At 36.8% G+C, this 26,727-nt stretch overlaps 1 protein-coding gene across 1 annotated transcript in view; it reads left to right on the top strand.

Annotated features, from left to right (window-relative positions):
* Nucleotides 1-26,727, top strand: part of DNAH12 (dynein axonemal heavy chain 12) — a 4,520,724-nt gene that overhangs the window by 3,021,917 nt on the left and 1,472,080 nt on the right. The window contains exon 42 of the mRNA XM_044078497.1: nt 25,809-26,003. Within this exon, the coding sequence (XP_043934432.1) occupies nt 25,809-26,003 (195 nt within the window). The remainder of the gene's footprint in view (nt 1-25,808; nt 26,004-26,727) is intronic.

Below are 26,727 nucleotides of genomic sequence, written 5' to 3'. Positions count from 1 at the left end.
TTCCCTTTGGCCTCTCTACTGACCCAAGGGTATTCATCAAATGCCTTGCTTATGTCATAGCTTTCTGCAAGCTGAGAGGGGTTCAGATCTTTCCTTATCTGGATGATTTGCTCATTCAAGCTTTGTTCCCTGAGGCAATGCTTCATGATCTCCAGTTTACTATTTCCTTGCTGCAGAGTTTGGGTTTCACTATAAACTTCAAAAATTAGTCCTGACTCCTTCTCAGAATCATGTTTTCCTCAGTTGCAGGATCCAGACCATCTCCATGCTGGCATCTCTGCCTGCCCCAAGGCCCAGTCTCTGATTGCCTTTTTCCAGTCTTTTCTTCCTCTGGATTCAGTCATGGCCAGGGACTATCTCAGGGTCCTCGAGTTTATGGCTTCCAACATTCCCATGCTGCCTCTGGCCAGGCTACATATGAGAAAATCTCAGTGGTACCTCAAGTCAGTGTGGTCTGGACTTTTTATTTCCCTTCCTTCCTTGTCTCAGCCTCAAGCTGCAGTGGTGGATTCATTAGCTTTCTGTTAACCCGGGGCTTCCTTTCCAGTCTCCAGTCCCAACTCAAGACCTCTTTATAGTTGCTTCAAAAAGAAGATGGTGCACTTCCTTCAGCTCTCTCAAGGTTCAGGGTCTCTGGTCTTTTCATCAGAGGTCAGACCACATCAATATTGAGGAGAGGAGGGCTCTGTTTCTAGCTTTTCAGGCTTTTCATCCCGTCTTTCATCCTGGACCACTCAAGGTTTTCAAAGACAATACCACAGTGATGTGGTATGTCAACAAGCAAGGGGGTACACTGCCCTGCCTCCTTTGTAGGGTAGCTCTTCAAGTCTTGGATCTAGATGTCTAGTATCAAGTGACTTTTCAGGCTGTCTACATTCTCTCAGAGCACAATCTAGTGCCAGACACTTTGAGCAGGTCTAGCACACAAGCTCATGAAGGGATGCTTCTCAGAGGTGTGATCCTGGACATTTTCCATCAGTGGAGTACTTCTCAGGTTTATCTTTTTGCCTCCCCTCTGAACAGACGACTTCCACTTTTCTGTTTCAGATTCCCAAATAGGGTGCCCTATCTTTTCCTTGGAAGGGGGTGTTTCTGTAAGCATTCCTTCTCCTTCCCCTTCTTCCAAGAGTCTTGCACAAGATCAGGCAGGACTCTCCCAAAATCTTGTTGGTGACTCCCTTTTTCCCCAGACAACATTGGTTTCCCCTTGTTTCTCACTTGGCCAGGGACAATCACCACAATTTACCTCACCAAGGGACCTACTCAAACAAGACAAGGGGTCTCTCATCCATCCTCACTTGTGTACTCTTTGACTGATGTTGTGGGTGATTGGGTTTTGATCCCTTTGGGAACAGTTTTACTAAGGCCATGTTTCAGGTCCTACAGGAGGCCAGGAAGCCCACTACTAGGAAATCATATTTGTCCAAATTGAAGAAATTTTCTGACTGGTGCCTGTCTTGCCAGCAAGATCTTGTATCTGTGGAAGTTCCTCTGGTCCTCTCTCATGTGATCTGCTCCAGACTAGGTTGGCATATTCTTCAGTTAAATCTCACCTATCATTATTTTCTGCTTGTCTGCCCTTGACTCCTGCCCTGGCCACTAAATCTGAGGTCAAACAGTTTCTCAAAGGTGTCCTTCATATCAGGTCTATTCTGCCTTCCTGGGACCTCAGTTTTTTTCTTGAAAAATTGACTCAGGCTCCTTTTGAGCCTGCTGCTTCAGCTTCCTTGGAAATTATACTTTGAAAACAGTTCTTGTTTTGGCTCTTACTTCAGCCAAGAGGGTTTCCTCAATTCCAGGCTCTCATGGCTGTCCCTCTTTTCATAGTTTTCTAGAGGTACAGGGTGTCTCTACATACTAATCCTTCTTTTATGCCCAAGTGGTCAATGAGTTGTCCCTTAAACAGTCTATTCATTTGCCTTCCTTTTTTTCCTTCTCCACTGTCTGCCATTGAGAAGGTTCTTAGCACCTTGGATTTTCATAGACAGCTCAGATATTATTTGGATAAAATTAAAGTTATTCACAAATCCGAGCAGCTTTTTGTTTCTTTTCTTCCTAGGTCTTTGAATTTAGCTGTTTCTGTGCAGACCATCTCTTCCTAGATTTCTAAAGCCATTTCTTTTTCTTATTCTTTACATGCCAAATGTCCTTCCTCTTCAGTAAAGCCGCATTCTACCAGAGCTTTTGCTTCCTCTGGTGCTTTTGTTCAAAGGGTCGGACACCAGTTCCATTCTTGAGGCTGCTACTTGGTCCTTTGTCAATACCTTCATTTGTAAGTTGGTTGGATGTTATTTCCAGGGCTAGAGCTGGCTTTACCAGGGCTATCGTGCATGGGATTCTTGGGGGCTCTTCAGTGCCCTCCCAGATTTCTTCTTGAGCTTTTATACTCTCCTTCACATAAGGAATACTGCAACAGCAATATGGAAAGACACTACCATTGTGTAAAATCTTCCCATAAATGAGGATGTCCTCTCCTTGCCTCCTAGTCAGGGGTTCCACTCTCTTTTCTCTTTCTGGATGAATGTGTTCCTCCTGGGACTTTTCATTTCTGGAGTGTGTGCATTCATACGTCACCTTTATGCCCTATGCCTTGCATGGAGATCATACACATGAGGTACAAAGCTTGTAAATACTAAAGGCTTTGGCATATTGTCTGGATATTGGGCTATCCCTGGAAGGAGATCTCTGAAATAAGGAACTCTGCAACAGTGAAGAGAAGAAGAGAAGAACATCTACTTTTATGTTAAGATTTTATACAGCTGTGTTTTTCCTAAACAGCTTATGTTAGTAATTAAAAAGGAACAAGGAATATTTGGTTCTAGAAATCCCAACAGCCTCAGTATGAACAGTGCTTTGATAGGAATTCAACAAATATGTAAGCTCTTCCAACCGGGCCTGCCTTAGAAGCAGAGGTGGTCCACAGAATCAGAGTTTCTGCCTTTCCTTCTTTGAGGATCAACAACAGCTTCTAAAACCTTGCCTGACTGTCCACTTCTGGAGGCAGTTGGGGAGCATGTATCCCTGCACCTGACTGGATGACCGACAATCATGTGAAACAAATGGGTCAGTGAAATCATATCCAGATATATTCCCTTCTTTTTTTTTTGAAACATCAGTGACATTTTCTAAATTCCTGCAAGACATCCTACCCTACAGCAGAAGGCATCAGTCTTAAAGGATTCTAGTCTGTTAGAAAAAAAGAGCCATCCAGGAAGTGTTACTAGACAAGATAGGATCTGGGTTTTACTCCACTTTCCTTTTAATTCCCCAAAAAAAGACAGTATCTTAGGTCAATATTGGTTTTTGGTTGCCTAAATGTATTTGTAAAAAAAAAATTGTGAATGGTGATGATGCAGTTAAATCATTTTGCATGCAAGAGGATATTGGATGTGTTTTTTGAATCATAGAGATGCCATCCTCATATAAACATAGCAAATGATTCCAAAACATTCCTTCACTTCCAGGAGTGAGCCTGTCAGTACAAGTGCAGATACTGTCCTTTGGTCCACCACAGCCCCCATGGTGTTCACTTCTGGGGATTCCATTCATTGGTTTATATGTTCATAGATATCAACTAGGCTAATGACCACCAGGGCCCTTATAAGACTAGCCTTGCAACTCAACCCGTTTGTGTCCCTGTGTATCAGGGGTGTTTATTAGTAAGAGCTATGTTAGTTAAGAAGTTTCTAAAGGTTATATGGGGGGGGGGTATGTTAGTTTGGACATAGTTACTGTCTGCCTCTGTCTATTAGAGACATGGGAGCTAGACCCGGGGTGAATTTCTGATTTCTCATCCACTGGTCAAGGTTACACTTAAGTAAAGTTAGAGATCGACTCTGCTTCCCATGGATGAGGAAATGTTGTAGAGCATGGGATCCCCTGAGCCACATATTTGTCTCACCGACATATCCTGTTTATGTCATAAGCAAAATTTAAATCCTTGGATCTAGTGGTTCTGATGCTGTTCATTTTGCATCATCCAGTTCAGAGCTGGATCCAATCACCTCTTCTAAGAGACGGTGTATAGAGACAGGGCTTTAAGGTGGTCCATATAGGACAATGTGTTTATACCCTGGATTCTCCTGGTAAGGAACCTTTGTGATCATTCTGTTTGCATCTGGCTGGCCAGGTGCATGCTGAAGGCAGCATTATACTCAATGATGGGTCTGAAAAGGGCTCACTAAAGTGGCACTATGACTTCCTTGGTCCTGGATACCATGCCCTTACTTACAAGTTAGGTGACATAGAATGATTTTCTTAGTACCTGGCCACATGTTGGTCAAAGTCCAGATTACTGTCCATATATGTTCCCATTTCCCTGACTACCAGATCATCTCTTAGGAGGTGATTTATTGATGTAGTAATTAGCCTGGGTTGCTGTTTTCCCAAAGGGCAGTATAATGCATGTCTTGGCATTCAGCTTTAGTCCATGACTTTGACACCAGTCACTTGTCTGTATTAGACCCTCTTGTATGATATCTGTGTCTGGTTGGAATCTGTGATAGCTGCCAGTTTGCAGTCATCTGTCAACTTGGTCAGGCAAAGGATCTTGGACATTAGCCTTTACCTCTGAGAAGTAGATACCAAATAGGAATTGCCCTGGCATGGAGCCCTGAGGTACCCCACTGGTGACGTTCTGTTAGTGGAGGTGGTCTCACCAGTCCTGACCTTTTGGGTCTTGTCTGTGAGACAGATGGCAATCCAGTGAGTTATATAGGGCTTTAAGCCCAGTTTAGTGAATATGTCAACTATGCCTGAGTGGAGTATTGTACCAAATGCCTTAGTGAGTTCCATGTAGGTGGTATGCATCATTTTCCCCTCACCCATTGCTTTGGTGACCTTCTCAAAGAAGTCCACCAGATGCAATAGGCATGCCCTTCCCTTGTCAAAACCAAACTGGGGTGGTTCCAGTTGTCTGAAGGTTGACTATGTCTCTGTTGATCATTTACATGATAATTTATTCCATGGCTTTTTATGTTAGACTAGTCAGACTTATAGGTCTGTAGTTTCTGGGCTCAGTTGATGGTCCACTCTTGTGAAATGGGATAACTGTTGCAGTCCTTCATTCTTGTGATTTAAAGCCTGTTTTGAAGCTATAGTTGAAAAGTGACGCAAATGGTCCTGATAGATCATGTTTCAAACTATTTAAAAGGCATCCCATGATATTGCTGGGGGTCATTTCAGTCTGCATATTTGCCTTTAGCAAGCACCGCCAGGACCTGCTCCTTGCTAATAGTTGGGGGAAGGTTATGCTAGTAGGTATTTCATGGGAGGGAGGGGGAAGGGTGATGTTTGAGCTGAATTTTTCAGCCAGCAGATTCACTATCTCACTCTGCTCAGTGAAAGTGACACCACTGACCACCAGTTCAGCATACTGCCATGAGCTGCCCTTGAGGCTACAGACGTAGCTGTAAAAGGCTTTGTGGATATTTTGTGTCTGTGGGGCTATCATGACCTTGTAATTGGCCGTATTGAACTTAATTAGCCTCTTAGTTCCCTGTTTAGTTTAATTAGAGAGCACTTATCATTATGGAAGCTGCACTTCCTGATTTTATCTTTGACATTTCTCTTTTTGTTTTATACCATATTAAGGTTAAAATTCTGCCAATGTGGTTCATTTTTGCAGTTTGTTTCAGCTCTATACACAATTTACACATTTGTGCAGGGTCTCTGTAAACAATTGCACGTAGGTTGCTTTGAACTTGTGGTTAGGAGGGGCATTGAATTTTGACAAACTCACCTAAAATTAAGTAGTTTGCTTTGGAATATTCCTTACTGTTACAGGGCTTGCTGGGGTTTACAAGTTGATTTTTATTTTAAAAAAGACAGCTTTGTGGTCCAACCTCATCAGTGAGGATATGACAGTAGTGGTGGTGGTGGTGTGGGGGAAGGGTGCAGCATTGTCCTATATTGGTGAGTACCAGGTCCAGTATGTTTGAAACTCTATTGGGTGTGTGTTCTATCTGGTCAAGCGTATTTGTGTTAAGAAAGTCAAGAAATCTTTTTGTCTGTGAGTTTGAGGCAATGTATGTTTCAATGTCTTTAGAGGAGTAGTTAAAGTATCCCATGAACAGGGTATGTGGTTTAATGATGAGGGTCTCCAGTAGTTGTATGTATAAGCTGTGGGATTCTTGGGCCATCGAGTGTGACCTGCAGCTTTATCGGATATGGTATGGGACTTTGTCTATGGTGATTTTCATGTGAATAAACAACACATTGCCCTATTTAACCAACTTGGAGGTGTACTTGTTGCTGCTGTAGATCAAGGCCCACCCACCTTTTGTCCCTGTTTATGCTGCTGATGGTGTAAATGTGTGGAAGGCACTGAAGCCTTGAACTGCTGGAGTACTTTTTGAGGATTTATACCATGTTTTGGTAATGGCACAGATGTCTATATTCTCCAGAGTCAGGAGAGTTTGTAGGGTGTGGAGGCTCCTAACATTGTACAGTAACACCTTTAAGTTTCTTTGAATTTTATTTGCTATGTTTGCAGGTTTGTCATTTTGGTATTGCCTAAAAAAGGCTGTAAGGGGATGGATAAAGTTTTAGCCAATATTCAATCAAGAATGTATATCTCAGGTCATTAACACCCACATGGACTATGATAGACTCTTACCGGTACCTGTGATATAGTTACTTGAGGGCTTGCATAACTTGGTGGATCCTAGCTTGAGGTAAACAACTAACCATTATGTTCTCCTTGCCCAGTCTGGTGAGTGGGGCTTTTGTGTGTGGTGCATTGCAGTCTCCTTTAACAAGAGTCCTAGTTAAAATATTTGGTTACTTTATGGGCTTTGCTCTTTGGGTCCACTTGGAGTAGGTGCATGTGTGATCTATGTTATTGCCTTTGGTGAGTGCTTTAGAGATTGTTGAGAATAGGCATTGCTACTTATAGGCTTAGGAGGTCTTTGAGGTTTGGGAAGATTGTTTTTTAGTGCTTCAGCATAAGTTGGTCTGTAGGCAAGTTTTTTTTCCTCCAGAGAAATTGTATATGTGCATCTCTTGCATACTGTTTCTTTAAGGATTAAATAAATGGTTGTCTGTGAACATGAAACAATTGCTGCATTGCCTCAAAATGCCCATAGAAACCAAGCTGGCTACAGAGACATTTGGAAATTGCATATCCATATTATCCGGACCTGTATTTGACTGAACTACTGTAGGTTATGGACTGTGTTATACAGAGGTCTCCTTGAGTGGTCTCTGGGGTTTGGCATTAGACTTGGTTAGACTGTACCAAGATTTGACAGAAGTGCTGTTTAATGCACAAATTAGCTGCTCTAAGCTTGTTTCCACACAATGGCAGGTCATGCCTACTCAACCTGGTGGACTTCTTTGAAAAGATCACCAAAGCAATAGATGAGGGCAGAATGGTTTGCACTGCTTACCTTGACCTGGCCAAAGCATTTGACACAATGCCCCACACGGGCATAGGTGGCAAATTCAAGAGGTTAGCTACAAACCCTTACGTTACCTGGTGGATTGCCAGCTGGCTCACAGACAGGACCTAGGAAGTTAGAATTGGGGAGTCCATCTCTACAAAGAGGCCAGTCACAAGCATAGTCCCTCAGTGATTGGTCCTGGGACCATTAATTTTTATCATTTACTTCTCTGAAGTCAAGGTCAATGTCAGTGGCCTCTGGCTGACTAAATTTGGAGATGATTGCAAATTGCAAGCTGTTACTGAATCTTCCACTGACAAAAATGTTCTCCACAGACAAATAACTAGTGTTAGAGCTGGTTTACTATGACAATGTCGAGTGCACATTTGGTGAAAATGGGAATGTCGAACCTCATGTGGTTGATTCCCATATCGCCAACCTGCAATACTGTGATTGTGCAGTTTAGCAAATGCCACTGTGCATTCACACATATGTCATCAGATTTATGACTACAGATTGCGATACAGTGGGGATCAGGAAATTACCCTTTTCCCCACTACACTGTGATCTCGGAGTTGGAATATATTATTTGCAGGGGGTGCAGGGGGCTTGCCCCCCCCCCTGCAAAAACATTACATTATGTGATTTGCAGTAGTGAACAGCAAAATTTAATGTTGAAAGTGTGAATACGAATGTTTCGCTATACGCACTTTGACATTATGCCCGTATTAATATGTATAACATCACACATTTGAATCAAACATCTGAACACATTTTACTATTATTTTCAGTATTCTCATAGTAAACCGTTAGAGCCATGGACTAAAAGTAAATGCCAAGAAATGCATAATAGTATCCACTGGGAATTCATCCATGTCTGGTAACTATAAAATTGACAACTCATCCCTAAGAATTGACCCAGTATTCAGGTATTTGGAGATGCACATAGTCAGTAATCTGGTCTTTGACCTTTACATGTTTACAGTAGTGAGGAAATCATTCTATGTTGTGCAATGTATAAACAAAGGTATAGCATCTAGGTCCAAGGAAGTCATTGTTCCACTGTATTTGGCATTCATCAGACCTGTCATTGAGTATAATGCTCCTTTTAGTATGCATCTAACCAGACATATCCAAAAATTGGAACATCCACAGAGTTTCCTCACTAAAAGAATACAGGGAGTAAGTAACAAGTCCTATTCAGACCACCTTCAGGCCCTATCCCTGTATTCTGTCAACTACAGGATGTCGAGGGGAGATCTATGCCTAGCACACAAGACATTGTTGTGGGCCTCCTGCATATCCGCAAAAAAACAGCGCAAGAATTACCCACTTTAAAGACTTAAATCTTGCCTGTGATATAAATAGGACCTGCTGGATAGACAGGTATGTATCTCAGTGACTACCCCTTCTCTAGAACAGGCTCCCCATCCATGTGAAGTAGAGTTCTGCAATAACCCAATTCAAGTGTAACTTGGACAGTTGGATGGGGAACAGGAAATTCATTCTTGGTTTGGCACCTATGTCTCTAATGGATACAGGCAGACTGAAAATGGTTCCTCCCAGGCCCCTGATTATAAATGTTTAATCTCCGAAGCTCCTGCTTTCACTTATCAAGGGAAACAGAACTTGTCAGAGATTTAGGATGCATGGCTGGGCTTACAAAGACCCTTGTGGTTGTTAGCCTAGTAAATACCTATTTATCTGTGAACCTATGGCATGTTTTAGCCACAGAAAGTTACAGGTATCAGTTCTAAAGGTAGTTTTATAGATAAAATTTGCTACCAAGACATTTGCATCCTTACCTTAAGGACTGACTTGTAGCTGTCACTTTAAGGGAGCCTCTCCTTAGAGGAAGAGACTGTTTACTAAAGTTATAGCCTGTCTTTGAGAATTACAGTGCACACTGCAAAATCACAGTTGGTACCTTTGCATACTTTAGTTTTTATTGGCTGCAGTCAGAACATCAGACTAGGAACAGCCAGTCCTCCAAAAGAACAAAGTACCCTATTCCAAGCTGCTGTAAAGTAATTTTTATTACAAAAGATTCTACCAGCTTCAACAGTTCTAAGAGCTCTTAATATAATGCCAGCAACTCTTCCAATTATACATTTGGCCAAATACCACATGAGTGTACTACAATGTTCTCTGAGAGTGCAGGATTTAATGAACCAACTAATATGGATTTCAGAAGCACGTTATTAATATCTACATCAACAAACCTCATGAAGGGATGCTTATTTTATCCACTTTTGCCAGCAGTCACAGTTACTAAGGATGCATTTGCCCTGGGTTGAGGGGGACATTGCATTTGCCAGACAGTCCAAGAAACCTAGACACAGACAGAGGGTAATATAGACATAAACTTCTTGGAGGTGAGTGTAGTCCTTCTAGTGTTGCAGGCCTTTCATGGCCTCCTTCCACAAGGTGTAGTGTTCATCCACTTTGATAATGCTGCAGAGTGATAAGGTATATCAACAAACACAGTGGAACCAAGTCATCCCCGTTCTGTAAGAAAGCAGTGAGGGCATGGGAATGGGCACTTGCTTCATTGCAATTATTATCATGGGATATCCCAGCTCTCAGGCTGAGCAGATATCTCCTATTACCCTCCAAGTGGTACCTAATATGTCTACCATGGAGATGCCCTTCCAACACTGGGGAAAACTTTGTTGTGATCTGTTTGCATCCCCTACAAATGCCAAATGCAGCAACTTCTATTCACAAATCCCTCAGTGGGGTCAGGCACATGGGTGTTCTAGTCTAAAGCTTTCCCTGTGGGTTACACAACAGGGACTGGACCCCTATTAAGCATCTACTCCAGCAGTACTTCATTTTCTATGAGATATCTTTGACAAGGGTTGCAGAGCATTTACTGTTAGCGTTCATCTGGCAGCAGTCTCTAGCTTCCATCATGGTTTCATTCATATTACTTTAGCCTCCTGAGACTGTGCAAAGCCTTCCTTGAGGAGAGCCCGTCTAATAAGATTCCCATTTAAAGTTCCAGATCCTTTACGGGATCTTAATATCATTCTAGAAAAATTGCTGGTTCCACCATTTGAACCTGCAACCAAAGCAGAACTTAAGTAGCTTATTTTGAAGGATTTGCTACTGGCGGCCATCACTTCAGCCATGAGTGTACTGGAGTTACACATCTTGTCTAGTATACCCATGTGTATCATTTTTCATATAGATAAGATTACCTTATGAACTAACCCAGCCTTCATACCAAAGATAACATGCAGCACTAACCTAAATCATTCCATAAATCTACCAGTATTTTCCCCAAATGCTGAAATAAGGGAGAATACACATGACATACTGCTTAAATGTCCACAGACCGTTACATTTTTACTTAAACCATACTAAGAGTAGAAAGAAAGATTTTCAGATATTTATAGCCTTTACAACAGACAAACTAGGACTAGACACTGTCCAGATTGTCTGCCAGTTGCATCATAAAGATACCCCTTCCAGGCAAACCAAGAGCTCTTTCTACGAGATCTTGGCTGTGTCGTCAACTTATTGTAGAAATTTATCTGTAGATTACATTTTTTATAACTATGACATTTATTTTATTTATTTATTTTATTTTACATTTGTTAACTGGGATTGTCTGACTGAGCAAAAGCCCTTTTTCAGCAGATGCTCGGGGAGAAAAGCTCCAAAACCTAGTTACAAAAAATATATAACTGTTACAAACACAGTTAACATTATAATCATTCAGAATAAAACTTGTAGATATCATATATATGCAGTTGCAATTATCTATAAAAATGTTATGAAGAATACTGCAGCAGAAGGAAAGGTGATAGTGTTAGGTAAAAAAATGATGAAGTAGACTAGTTTAAGTTGTAAATGTTTTTGGTACAGAGGAGAAGAAATTATGGTAAGACAGAGGAAGTTAGGTTTGTTATTTAGTGAAGGTATATTCAAGGAGGCTGAGAACAGGTGCAAATCCAGTGACTTTTTAAGTACTCTTTAGTGGCTAGTTTGAATACTTTAGGATGTGAAAGTGATCTAACTTCTTGTGGGAGTTTGTTCCAAGCAATAGAGTGATGGTATCTGTATGTAATGGCTCCTATTTCGGATTTGGGCTTGTAAATTTGTAAAAGGTCTTGGCCGGAGTAGTCTGAATGGGACATAGTGGGAGCTTATGATGCCTAGTGCTGGACAGTAGGATAGTGAATAAATAACAGAGTGTATAATTTGGAGCTGAGAGAGGAGTAGGAGGTGTGGTAGTTTGAGCCAGTTTAGATGTTTGAGAGAGATACAGTGGGCTTCTATGCATATCTTCACAAAACACTATAAGCTGGATGTGACCTTAAAGCCAAGAGTTTCCTTCAGGGCCAATGGCGGTTCATGATATCCTGTCATGATGCCCCCAAGCTGTACTGCTGTGGACCTGTTCCAAGTGTTGTCATGTTAGGAGTGGATCATGTAAAATATAAAAGCTATGTACTTACCATAACACTGGATCTTCATGATGCAAGTCCTCAAACAACAGCATACTTGCCTACTATTCTCCTTCCTAATATAAATTGTCGTCTCTGCACTGATCTGGAGGAGAAGCCAAAAGTTTAGACAGGTTGACATATATTATGTTTCATTCCTTAGCTATCTGCATAAGCTGAATGATGAAGCACCTAGGGATGCATAGATTGTGGCTTTAGCTGTAGTGGACAAACTCAATCTGGGAACAAGAAAGACAGAGATGCATTATGGGAATGAGGTAAGAGGATTGAGCTACTGAAGGATTCCAAACAGATGGTAGTAGAAGAGCACCTACAGCTGCCAGTCCATGTGTTTTAGTGTGTGGAACTGGATCAGTAAGCTCTATTGATGTTCATCATAAATATTTGCTGGAGCAATCTTAGTTATGTGGATAATATCCTGCCAAAGATATAATGGATGGCCAGTCTTTCAAAGGCTTTTACTAACATGCCCAGTCTGCTGTAAGCTGAAGCTCATGTGTGGAGAAAACAGCAGCACGATTTACTTGTAGACACAATGGAGATTGGAGGATGGGGAGAATACTAGACATTAGGGATGCTCTATATGGCCTGCTTTAAAGGAGCATATTTAAAAATAAAAATGCCGGGAACCATTAGACACCAGGGATAAATATTGTGCCATAAAAGACACTAAACTGATTTCAAACCCCGTAACCTCAAAATGCGGATATTAGTCTTCTATGCAACCACTAGGCTCGAGAGATAGAGTTTAAAAAATAAATGGGGGGAAAAAGTACAAAGCGGTGAAGGGGGTTTGACATAAAGAAAAATCTGCATTAGTCCACTGCATTAGTTGACATGTGGTGCAGCACAGTATTTATTTAAAATATATTGAGGCTGTTGGGCATTATGCAATGCCTACAACATTTTGTGACATACAAAGGAGAGGGACAGGAATTGTTAAGGCACATCTCCAAACCTTGTAGGATAACAGTTTTTGCCCTAGCATGCATTTACTGAAGGACATGAAGTGTGAAACTCGAATGTCTGACATTAAGGACTGACTGTAATTATCCTTGAATTACCAGGGCAGAGGAAAAGGAAACACTGTGGACATTATGACTAGTGCGAAGGTATGGGGCATCAAACATCTGTCCTATGCTGCCCGACTGAAAGAACTCCAGCTCTATTCAGTCGCCATCATTGCTCAGAGGTGACCTTTGCCTAACATACAAGGCCATGTCAAACCCAGATTTGATGAATATGCTTCACCTCAAAAAATCTAGATCCGTCAGAGCCACAAGCGGAGACTTAAACCTCGCTATTAATAGGACGTGCTGGAGGGATAGATTCATCACCCAAAGACTCCCTATGCTGTGGAATAAAATCCCGGTATATGTGAGGCAGAGCACCTCGCTGGCCTTGTTCAAGAGAAATCTTGACCAATGGATGGGAGATCGCAGATATACCCCAGGGATTACCTCAGTGTCACTGCTCAACAGAGGCACAGCAAAATAATGGGTATAGTTCCCCATACTAAAGGGGTGGCGTAAGCCACAAAACTATGGGCTAGGCTTGTAAATGCCCTCGGGCAGATAGCCTAGTATGAACCTATGAACCTATGAACCTATATGGTGTGTGTGTTTTACTCTGTGCTTGTGTGTGTGGGAGAGTGACTGAGGGAGGAGGGTATCTTTGCTAACACGAAATGACCTCCACTATAGTACTTAACAGTGGAGGTTGCTTTGCTTTGCTAACACACACACACACACACACACACACACACACACACACACACACACACACACACACACACTAATGTTTGTCAGACTTATTTCTTTTTTTTTTTAAAACAAGTTTATTGTTTTTAACATACAAAATAGATATCATAACAATTTTATACAAGCAATTAAAATAGAAATAGTTATAACATTCAATAAAATAACCAAAGTATTTACAAAGACATCCACTACAAATCAAATCAATTGATTAAACTATAATGTCATGCTATTGAGACTAAGATTTTTTAACAGGTTTTGTAAAGTATCCCATATAATATAATAAGATGTTTTTCTAGTAGTTCTTGATTTTATTGTCATCAATTCCATATGACACACTTCAGTCATAACATTTTTAATTTCCTTAAATGAAGGAGGGGTATCTGAAATCCAATTTCTGGTTATTATTTTTCTAGCCACTGCTAGAATAGACCATAATAAGGGAAGTTTAACTTTTTTAACACTTTTAGGAACAGGTGTGTTAAATAATATAAGTGATTTAGAAACAATGAAATTATCTGTGAAAAGGGCCTGCAAAAAATCATTGATTAATTTCCAATATTCCTTCAATTTTACACAGTCATAAAACATATGTGCCCAATCAGCATTTATTTCTACATTACATCTTTTACATAAGTTGTCTTTATTATTTATTTTATTCATAATTAAAGGTGTATAGAAGGATCTATGTAAAAAATTCCAAGTAAAAAGTCTCCAATTCATGGAAGAAGTAGTTTTATAAGCAGATTCCAATATATATTGTTTATCTTGTTGTTTTGGTGATTCACCATTAATGGAAATGAAATAATTCCAATAGGTATCTGAACTGTAATGAGTTTCTTCTCTGATAATTTTATGTATGTATGAGAGCTTACCTTTATCAGAAACTCTATGTTGTAAATTTAATATCAAGTAATCAATCAGTATTGGAACAGATTCTTTAACTGTTAAAGACATTAAATCAATTTTATTAATAAGATGTCTAAAAGTCTGAATTTCTAACCAACATGTTTCTCTCAAATCAAATTCTTGCTTTAAGAAGTCTAACTTTTTTACTTTATTATCAGACAGCAACTGATACCAATACTTTAGATCATTCTCTGTGACTAAAAGAGTTCTTTCAGAGGTGGTTGACAAAAGCATACCTTGTGTATACATTATAGGGAATAGAATAAAATTCCATTCCTTATACTTAGGATGCATGAATATAAAATTATGATAACTGATAATAATGTTTAATGGGTAACTAACTACATATTTTGGTGTAATGGATGAAGTACAAAATTCTTTTAGTAACCATAACATGGGGTTATTTGCAATAATATTTTTATGTATTAAAGAGATTTTTATGAAGTGAATGCTAATTAGTTCCCAGTAATCTTTCCATCTTGCAACATATGCCTGATCTATTAACAAAGTAATAACTTTTATAATAGAAGAGATAGTATATAAATTAAAGTCTGGAAATGAAATTCCCCCTTGAGACCAGCTATTAGTATGTTTCTTTAATGCAATCCTAGGTCTATTAGGTGCCCATAAGAAATTTAACATTAGTGAATTCAATTTCTTAATAATTATTTTTGTAGGTGGGAGTATTATTGATTGTATTAAGTATAATATCTTAGGGAATACTATCATTTTAATAATTGTGAGTCTCTCTTCCATGGTAAAAACATATTGTTCCAGCTATTGAAAAGATTTTGTATATTAAGAAGACAGGTACTATAATTATTATGTATAATAGATTTGATATCTTTAGTTAATATTATACCTAAGTAAGTTATCTGACCTGAGTTGGGTATATATTTGTTAAAATCATTAATGAGGACATTTTTTGTGTGTATATTGGTAATATTTTAGTTTTTTCTTCATTGAATATTAAACCAGAGATATTTTTAAAATCCATCATTTTATCAAATAAGGACTGCATAGAAGAGTTAGATCCAGCTGATGTAATTAGAACATCATCTGCAAAATGTTGAATTTTAGATATTGTATTTTCATCTATATCAAATCCTTCTATATCAGTACTGTTTCTGATCAAATTAGCCCAAGGCTTCATCATTAAAGTAAATAATAGTGGAGAGAGTGGACACCCTTGTTTTGTACCTTTTAAAATGGGTATTTTTTGTGAGACATATGTTCCTATCTTAATGTAAGCCAATGCTCCTTTATATAGATGTTCAATTAGATTTACAAATGCATCTGAGAAGTTTGTGCACTTCAGTAAGATAAACAAGTAGTCCCAACTTACTGAATCAAATGCTGAACTTATATCGAGACTAATAAGTGTTAAATCTTTCTTTTTCCTATTTGCAAAATCAATTAACGTTAAAGTTCTCCTTATATTATCAAAAGTATTTCTATTTACAATAAAGCCTGTCTGGTCTATATCTATAATGCCTGGGATGATTGTCTTTAATCTATCAGCAAAAATACTCATAAACATTTTATAGTCAACATTAAGTAATGAAATAGGTCTATATGAAGTGCATCTGGTTGGGTCTTTATTGGGTTTTAAAATTGGTGAAATAAATGTGTATTGCCAAGATGGGGGAGTTGTTAACTCATTTTGGGCCAAAATAAAACCTTATGTATTAATGAGTAAGTACTTTTGGGTAGAATTTTATAGATCTCTGGTATAATACCATCATTACCTGGTGCTTTGTTTGATTTAAGCTTGCTTATTTGTGTAATAACCTCTGTATATGAAATATTTTTATCCATTAGTTTAGTCTGTTGTTTATTAAGTTTTTTGTTCATGTTTGTAGTTATAAATTTCTTTATTTTATCTTTAGGCTTCATGTTAATGTTATTATGATTAATTTTGTGAAAGTGATTTCTAAATTCATCTAATATTTCTGGTAAACTAGAAACATTCTTCTTTTTCCTTGGAGAGAAAATTTATTTGATATGATTTTGTTTATTCAACCTTTTTGTTTTATTTTTAAGTCTATGTAAGTATTTGGGACTTATTGAGTAAGACAAGAACTTAAATTTCTCTAATGTTATTTTAACTTTATGAGTTAAAATTTCTTTGTATTTCTCATTTAATTTATTTATTTCTTCAATGACTTTTTTGTCCATAATATTTTCTTTATTATTATGTTTGTATGAGTCTAATTTGCTTTGAATATCTAGTAATTCATTGTCCCAAGATTTCCTTTTATTATTATACCATCTGATACTTTGTCCATATAAATATGATTTTAAAGCATCCTAAACATAAACAATGGAGACTTCAGGTGTATTGTTTAAGTCTAAAAAATGTTGCACTTCTGAAAGTATATAATCTTTATAGTCTTTTAGTTGAGTTAAGTATGCTGGTATCCTTTTGATCTGAACATTGTAAGTACTTTTTATCATAAACTCAAAGACAATTGAATTATTATCTGATATAGGACAAGAAATGATTTTAGAATTAATTAAGTCTGTAACCATCTGGTTAGAAATAAAGACTCTATTTTTGAATAAGTTTTATATCTGTTAGAAAAAAAGTGTATGGTAATGATTTTGAATCTATCTGATTATTAATATCATTCAAATGATATAAATTAACAAAATCTTTTAAATGTTTTGCATTAGATGTAATTTTCCTTTTTCCTATAGTAGTAGTATCTTTTTCATGTAGGATACAATTAAAGTCACCTGCTAAAATAATATCTCCTATAGAAAATGATATGATCTTATTGAGATGGTGTTTCACTGTATTAATGCCAATTCCTGGTATCCAATATACATTGATTAATGTATATGTCTTTCCATTAATCTGTATTGTAACCATACAAAACATTCCTTTATCATCTTTATAAGACTTAATAGTTTTAGGTATGGGCATACTTTTATTCCATAAAATAGCCACTCCTCTTTTTCTGAGTGTGTTCTGAACTAACCAAGACTGTATATTTATTAGTGGCTAATTTATCAATATCCTTTTTCAGGAGATGTGTTTCTTGAAGGAATACTAAGTTGGCCCTATGCAAATTAATTTATCTCATTAAACTTGCCCTTTTACATGGGTTATTCAGTCCATTAATGTTTAAAGAAATTCCTTTTAGAGAAATCATTTAGCTTTTATAAACATATAAAACATATAATCAGAATAACAATTAACAAAATAAATGATATTATACCTCCTCCTTTAGGTGTACCATTAATTATAGCTGTATTTATTGAAAATCTTATGGGATTTTGTATAAGCTTCACTTTTATTTGTAGTGGCAATAAGTTTATAAAATGTGTTGTGGATGTCAGAACTATATACAAATAACAATAAACAGGTGAAAATAATATTAGGATTAAACATTGCACCCAGCCTGGAGTTAAGAACTCCAACTTTGAGTAGCACATACCACTCAAGTTATCCCCCTATCCTAAGCAGCCGTACCTCAGCTGCCACCATATCAATTCAATATTAACTATTATTAACTAAAGTTAACCTCATTTAATTAGATTATCTAGTAAGACAAAGCTAAACAATTTATAAATCAGCTTCATATAAACAAATAAGAACATTTAGAAACAGCTCATATTACTATGTACATCTATTTTGTAAAATACACTCATAATCAAAATAGCATTCTAATAAACTTGATAATGGGAACTGAGAAGAGAGAGAGAGAGAGAGAGAGAGAGGAAGAGAGAGAGAGAAAGAGAGAGAAAAAAAGGGGCATATCTATATATTAGTTTATTAAAAGTTTGTAAAAATAAGTTCTTATGTTCATTTGGATTCAATAACTTAGGCTATAATGGTTCAGACATTACATATATTAGGGTATTCCTACTTTCTGCCATAGAAATGCAGTTAACAGTTTTAAAAACTTTAAATTACTTGCACCAAAGCTTTCTTCTCATACTTATTATTGCCAGTAAATAAAATATTTATACTCATACATATGTTTACAAGTCATACTGCACAGCAATGTAAATTCCTAGTTATACATAAATCATTGTGAAGAAAGCCATCTGTATTTTATATATCTGAACTGCTGCTTTAAAATATGTCACATGACAGTTTCTTCTAAGATATAATCATAATGATACTTGTGCTTGTCAATTAGATAAGTCAAATGATTTATAACATTATATATGTTTAAATCATAAGTATTTATATACAATAATATGTTGCAGTCATGTAAGCTTTCAAAAACATGTGTACATATGTTTTACCTTCCATGCCTTCTAAAATATCTCACTTGCTTACTATGGCATACTGAATCATTTAAAATCATTATAACTTTCATATTTTATAAATTACATCTTAAATAAGTAAGTTGTTATAAAGAATAACTCACATTTAGATGTCATAACGTTCATTTTTTATCACAAAGTCGCATTTACAGCAGTTCTACTTCCTGGAACAGTGTTCTTCTTGAATCTGTGATGTGTCAGTGTGAAATCAGGGGTCAAAGTTCAAAATGACTGCATTCAGCTTCTCTGTGTGTATTCTGAGTGTTGAAGCTTTTAAAACAACTCGAGGACACTATTCACGAGGTAACGCACATCCCAAATTGTCTCCCTTAACATTCTGGCAGGAATTTTAGTAAATACAAGTGACTGACATTCATTTAGTAATACAAATGAAACTAAACAGTGCAAAACATTCGCGAAGTATTTTACAAGTCATTACAGTCTCTATGACAGTGAAACCAAGCCTACAGTTATTTAACATATTATACAACTTATTTTTATATGCCCCATTTCATTTTCTCATACAAATCTTATTATATACATATATCAGTATTATCAGAAGCATATAACTGTACTTATAAGAGAGAGAGAGAGAGAGAGAAAAAAAAAGAAAAGGAAGAGAATAGAGAAAAGAAGAAAGAGAGAGAGAAGAAAGAAAAAAAGGAAGCTACAAAGAGTATCTACAAAGAAATATTACTTGCTGTTTGTATTAATAAAGTTAAACATGAAACATATTACTTACAACTATTTTAGTTCTAATTATTTGCAATTATATCATGACATATTATTTGTAATCATGTATAAGCAATAAAGTCATGATATAATATTTAGCAGCAGTGTTTAAACAGCATATATAGTTTTAAAGAACTAATAAGTTATTATTTCACTTTTTCCATATTTTACATCATACTTCTCTCCTTGCCCTCCCCCACCCCTCACTAAATGCATAGTTTATAAAGAATGCCATTATTAAAAACAAGAAGAGAAAGAAAATGTATCAAATTACTAACCTTAGGTCTCTTTATCACAAAGAGAAACAAGTTGATTGATAGCATGTTATTTGTTCCTCAGAGAGTTTGACTATTTATGAAACAAAAACAGTTCTTTGCACACAGAAAAATAACTTTGAATAAATCTTTAAAATATTTGTGGCTTTCTGGAGATGCAGTAACTGTATTTGAAGAGATTAAGAGAGAAGGAAAGAAAAAAAATATAGAACATGTCATTTGTTTTTTAGTCTTTTTTGCTTCTCTGAAGTCTTCCAAGAAGTTCCTGTTGCCATCCTCTTTAACGAAGGACTTGCCCATTCCATATCTTCTATTTTATCTAATATCTTATTTTTTTTAATATACAGCAAAGCAGAGTCCAAGTCTTCAAAAATTCTAGGGCCATCAGGTAAAAAGATTTTTAGTTTGGCAGGAAATAAAAGGTAAGTTTTGAACTGTGCTTTCTTAAGCTCTCTTATTAATGGCAAAAAACTTTTCTTTTAGTTATTACCAAGGAAGAATAGTCATTGTCAAAACGCACAGTTGCCTCATTAATTTTAATAGGTGCTTTAGCCCATGCAGGTTTTAATACCATCTCCATGTCATAAGATGATAAAAATCTTACTATAACTGATATAGGATACTTTTTGTTAGAGTTAAAATTAGATAAGGACCTATGGGCTCTTTCAATACCAAAAGAAAATGCTTCTGACAAGTCTAAAGTTTTGGGAAGCCAAGTATTTAAAAAGGAAGTAATGTTGTTGCCTTCTATATTTTCTGGCAGTCCAAAAATCCTAATATTATTGCGTCTAGATCTGTTTTCCAGGTCATCAAGTTTGGATTGTAGGTGTGTGTTCTGCTTCAGCAAAAACTCAATGTTAATTTCTTCTTCCTGGATTCTGTTCTCCATATCATTAACAGTCTCTTCTATGCCTGTAATCTGAGCCTTCTGTTGTTGCAAGTCTTGATGTAACAAATCCATTTGTTTTGTCGTTTTTTCTATGAAGTTATCAATTTTAGTATCCAGTTTGTCCATTTTGGTTGTTAGTTGCTGAATAGTAGATATCAGAGACTGAAGCTCTTTCTTGATGCTGGAATCCTGACTGTTTGCCTTACTGGAACTCATTTTGAACAGAGGTGATTAAAGAGAAATTTCCAAGATGATTTCTGACAGGAAAATTATTGAAATTTTCTTTCTTTTTTAGATATTATTCAAGAAACTGATATTCCAAACGTATTTAGAAAGAAAATTATTTCATTAGTTGATTTTTAAAGTAATTATTTCCTGTCAGTGCAGTTAAGTTGGTGGAGCTGAAGAAATCTGCTGCTATCCTGTGTTCATCCTTGACCGCGCCTCCTGTCAGGCTTATTTCTGATGTAGGTGCTTCTTGTCATCACCATTTGAACCTATGTCACATTTCTCAAGACTTATCCTTCAATTAAATAATTCAAACAAAAATATGGTTTTCAGAGCCTTCATCTTATTTTAACTAACACACATAATTATGTACATTTTAAAAAAAAAATGAAATACCTTTCTATAAGAACAGTTGTCCAAATCAATGGATGCACCCACTGGTGTTATCATTTGCTGAATTAAGGTTAGCCATGCTAAAGTTCTTGTTAGAGCCTGTGTTCCTACTTACACTGATTGCGATCTGTTCTTTTGTTACTATGTACCCGTTCCAGATGTTAAAAATAGTTTGCACATTTTCAGTAAACATTAACATTTAGCCCAAGAAGAAATGCACTCGGTACCTTTAAATAAATAAATAGAATTATGCTCTTTTATATTAAATGTGTCGAAGTATTAAAGCTGCTATGGAGGAAATTAAATGCATCAAAGTATTAAGGCTGCTGTGGAGGAAATTGCTTATATAACTTATTCACTCCCCACAGTTTTAATCTCCATTTATTTTTCACTGAACTGATTTTCACTGTACCTTTAAATGTTAATTATGGTGTACCCCATACATTTCTAACAGCACAGAATGTTCAGACCTCTCATAATTAATTGTGTGCTTGACAGCACAGCTTATCTCCAACTAAAATTAGTTGGTAATGTGAAGTAAAACCAGCAGCTAGTAACTTTGCATATGCTTGAAAGAATCTTTGTAAATTTCACTCACTATGCACTGTTCACACTTTCCCATTTTAATTGCATGCACTTGTAGACTTCTTGTCTCCCACTGAGAGCATTTGCTAATGACAGAAATAACTTATGGCTTTGCAAAGCAAGACAAGTACTATTTCTCATGCATTTCATCATTTTTTGTTATTTTTCAAGCCTGTTTGTTTAAAAAGGACCCTTGTCTATAGCTTAAACTAAGGATATTAATCTATACATCAATACCTGTAAAACTGGGGAAATTACCTTAATTCTGTATATAACATGAATGATACTCTTGTACATTTCCCACCCTAGCAGCTCAGGATCACAACATAATAACTTTAACTTGCTAATTTCCAACCTTTTTTACCTCATTAAAGTATTAAATCTGGATACACTTTAATGGATACTAAGAAAAAGTACTGTCTTGTTTTAATATGTTTGACATGCACAGCAGTTACTAATAAGACTCTCCCATCTCACATTTAAAACATGATTGAGTGTACCCTATACAAAAATTGTTTACAGTATAACATGCAATTTATGAAATTAAATTTTATGCAAATATTAATCAATGCAAAAACTGCTGTACTTGTAGTTGCTTTTTCAGTTCTTTCAGTGTCCTTCTAAACATTAATGACATAAAGTGGTGTACTAACTTTACAATTCATCCAGTAGTTTAACTCAGTCATCAAATTTCACATTTCTCAGCCACTTCCTCTTGTAAAGCCACATTTCATATGCCTATTCTTATATCCAGATGAACTGATGCTTTACAGTTTCCAATTTACTCACTAATTTTACAGCGCTGTTGGTCTTTGTTTCTGATCATCTCCATTTTCTGGTACCCATCTCTAGTTCAAGTCCAAATTATTTCTAATTCTTCTAGTCAGCTTCTCTGTCACTAAAGCATTTCCTTTGGAACAATGGAAAATGTGTCATTAGCAAAGTCTCTCTGTCGGCTTTGGTATTATTAGAAGAATAAGAAGGAAATCCTGCTTCTGCTTTCTGGCTCACTTTTTGTTGGTTAAATATTTTTTTTATTTTCTACTTAATCTTTTCTGCATTCCAAAATGTATTTTATAATCCAGGAAAAATAGCTTAAAGATTCATGGATACAGCAACTTGAGTCTCATATCTCTCTCTTGACATTCCCCAGTTGTGGGATAAAGTTGCTTCTCTTCTGCCTGGTATACAGTGGATAATAATTTTCCACAAACAGTCTGCTCTCCCCAGTTTTAACATGTTTCCTTTCTACAAGTATTTTGTCAGGAGCAACTCTTTCTGCTAGTATTACTAATATAGGTCTTGGCTGCTTTCTCTATTCAGGTATAGAGTATATACACACTTTTTGTTCTCAGTTAAATCCTGCTGTAGAACACCAGTCCAGTTACTTATTTCTACTTTCATAAATTTAGTACGGTCTGCACTTTCCAGATTCTCTGGTACAACATAAAGTCTTAGATTTTTTTTGTCGGTGCTATCTTGTAACTCTACTACTTTTTGAAACACAACTTGAGAAGCCTGATACTCAGACAGTATTTTCTTAATTTCAGCCTCTGATTTTTGCAATTTTATCAGCTCATCTAAATAACTAGCCAAAGCTTATTTTATTGTTTCCAACATTTTGTTTGACTTTATGTATTCCTTCAATGTTTCTCTTATTTTAAACACCCTTGAGTGCATTTGATTTATTTTTTTTCTCTGAATTATTTGGTCATCTCCTGTACCAAAGCTGAAGCTGAACTGCTTTTTGCTGAATAGCTACAATATTTCTTCACTGACAGTCTTTTCTTCTCCTTTTCTGGGTCATCTTCTGTTACTTTCTCCAAATTTCTTCTTTGATGGGATCCAGACTGTGTAATTACCAAACAGTAACTGAACTATAGTGATAGCTCTTATTGGCTTTTTTCACAGTTGCAGTTTTTACACTGGGAGATCTCTAATCAACCTGTAACTCTGTAAAGGCTAGTGTGGCCGAGGCACTAGGAATTTTACTTGTGAAGCTTATACTGTGCTGTGTTTTATATTGTACAAACGCTGTGGAATTAAAGAGATTTTCATCTATGTACCAGAAGTTTTTCATTTGCAAAATTTTCATTGTGCTTCATATCATCGTATTGTGGTGGAATTTATAGATTTCTATACAGAACGAGTGTCGCTGGCTATTTGGCTGTGATATTACAAACCTGTTGATTGGTGTTCATCCATCTTGAAAGTTGACTACAAGAATGATAGATAATAGGATTTTAATTTAATTCAAGCAGTTTTTCAGCAGACAAGCAACAGCTACTAAAGGAGGCCAGAAAACCTATTAGGAAATTACATTTAGCCAAGATATTTTCTAGTTGGTGCTGTAATAGATATCTGGATCAATCCTATGTGTGGGCTGCAGTGGTTCTCCAGAACCTGTGTGAATTGTTCATATCAGGTCTGGCTTAGACTTCTATCAAAGTGCACCTTTCAGCCATTTCTTTTTGTCTTACATTAGAACACTTCTGTTCCTCTTTATTCCAAGTTGAAGTCTTGAAAGAGTTTTACATGTTAGACAACCTAGACCTTAAGTATATGTTGGGGAGTCTAACTCTATCTCCCTTCAGATATGCAGTCTATTTTTTCCTGAATTTTCATACTTGGAAGACTGCTTTACTTATTGCTCTGGGTTTGGCAAGACAGGTGTCTGAGTTACATGCCCTTATGTCTTTTCAACTCTTTTTGATTTTTCATAAGGACAGGATGATATTTAGAACCAACCCTACATTCATACCCAATGTTTTTTAATAAGATTACCTTGACGCAATCTATTCATTTCCCTGTCTTCTCTCCTGACCCTAAAAGAGAGGAGAGAGGGAATTTCTTTATACCATAGATGTCCACAGGCAACTCCAATATTACTTAAATAAGATTAAAAATTTCAGAATGCAAGGCCAACTTTTGATTTCCTTTTCCTTTGATGGCAAGAAAAAAGGAAAGACTGTTTCCAAGCAAGCCATTTCCTGGAGGCTGTTACAGGCTGCTCAGTTCTGTTGTTTTCATCATGGAACCCCCCCCCCAAGAATATTAAGTTTGACTCTACCAGAGCTCTGGCTACTTCTGGGGGCCTTTGGGGAAGGGGAGGACTCTAGAGCTGTTGTAGAGGCAGCTACTTGGTCATCACTGCACACATTCACTAAGCACTATAAAACTGACTCCTTTTCTAGACCTAGAACACATTTTGCTGGAGCCATTTTCCATGGTCTTCTGGTCATTTATAGCTAAAGGCGACTGTATCTATGATGTAATAATGAACATATATCTTCATGTAAGTTAAGCTATGTTTGAGTAGATCACTGTTGCAGTCCTGACACTCTCATTCCTCCCCTCGTTTATTTTCCAGTGTTCTGTTGGTCAGAGTAGGGTCACTGTTATACTTGTTCTTTTTTCTGACATGACATTTTGGTACTTCTCATACTTTTCTAGAGCTACAGGCTACAGCCTCCAACTTCACAGGAAAAAAACTCTGAATTGTGTTGTCCATACGTCATTCTTATACCAGCACAGCTACATGCTTGAGCAGATGTACAGTTCATGAGGAAGGGTCCCGAAGTTTTTGTATACTTGCTGGATATGTGATATCCTTGCAGGATATATCCCATATAGCTAAAGGCTACTATAACAGTGATCTAGTGGAACATCTAGTAATATGGTAAGTAACATATACAACTATAATGTTTTCTAGTTTTTTAGTGAAGTTGTCCTTTAACTCTTGTTATATTGCTTGTTATCATAGCATTTAGATATTTTTTTCACTGTCCAAAGGATACTTAACTTTTTTGCTGAGTGCAGTGGGGGAAATTGGGAAAATTATTCATGCAGTTTCTTTCTACTTTTTGATTGCTTTACTTTGATAATACTTATTTTTCCTCTAGGCAGTTCGGCCAGTAGCTCAAGCTGGAAATAAAAATGCTGAGTTCAGCCCACTTGCATTGTTTGCATTTTTTGTGAGTCGCTGCAAGGAAAACCTACATGTTGTGGTGGCCTTTAGTCCAATTGGTGATGCTTTCCGTAACCGCTTGAGACAATTCCCATCGCTTATCAACTGTTGTACAATTGACTGGTTCCAGGTAGGCATACAGTTTCTGATTATTTCACTGAAGCACTTTGGAGTGCTTTAAGAAAGCAGCTGTAAATGTAATAAAGTATGCAAGCCTTCTGTGAAATAAGAATGTAGTTTTATGAAACATGAAATATCAATGAGCAATTGATGGTTTTGCACCCAGCTTTTCATACTATAGTATTACTGAATAAATTGAGTAAATATATGTTAATACTTCTATTGAACAATCATTTTCTCTTGAAAAAAATAGTTTACAGGAAATCATCCTTGTTTAATCAGAAATGTGTGTACAGCATCATTAGCTGCATATCAAGTAAACAATTATATCAGGACTGTCCAAACTTTTTGCTTATAAGGCCATGTACCAACTTTGCCAAGGCTTGGCGGGGCTGCATTGAGATATCTAAGTGTATCTGCTTTATATGCCACCCTCAAAGTACTGTACTACCACATAGGCAAGGAGTATGAGACAGGACAGGTTTAAATCAGTCCTGTGAGCATTGTGTAAGGAGTCACATTAACCAGTATTCTGTTTTGTTCACTTTCTCATGAGGCATTTTGCTTGTGGTTGAGGATTTAATATCTTTATGACCAAATGATTCTGCAGTATTTCTGGATATTCAGTGAACACAACATATTCATACTGTCTGCCAGCTAGTGGATTAGTTCCATGCTGTTTGAGTTTTGATATATAAAGTTATCATATACAACCCCAGGTGCAAACTAGTAGA

Source organism: Protopterus annectens, chromosome 7.part1 (assembly GCF_019279795.1).
Source record: "Protopterus annectens isolate FY-2018-M chromosome 7.part1, PAN1.0, whole genome shotgun sequence".
Lineage (NCBI taxonomy): Eukaryota > Metazoa > Chordata > Ceratodontiformes > Protopteridae > Protopterus > Protopterus annectens.
Note: the sequence above shows the minus strand (reverse complement) of the source record. Positions and strands in the feature narration are given on the sequence as shown.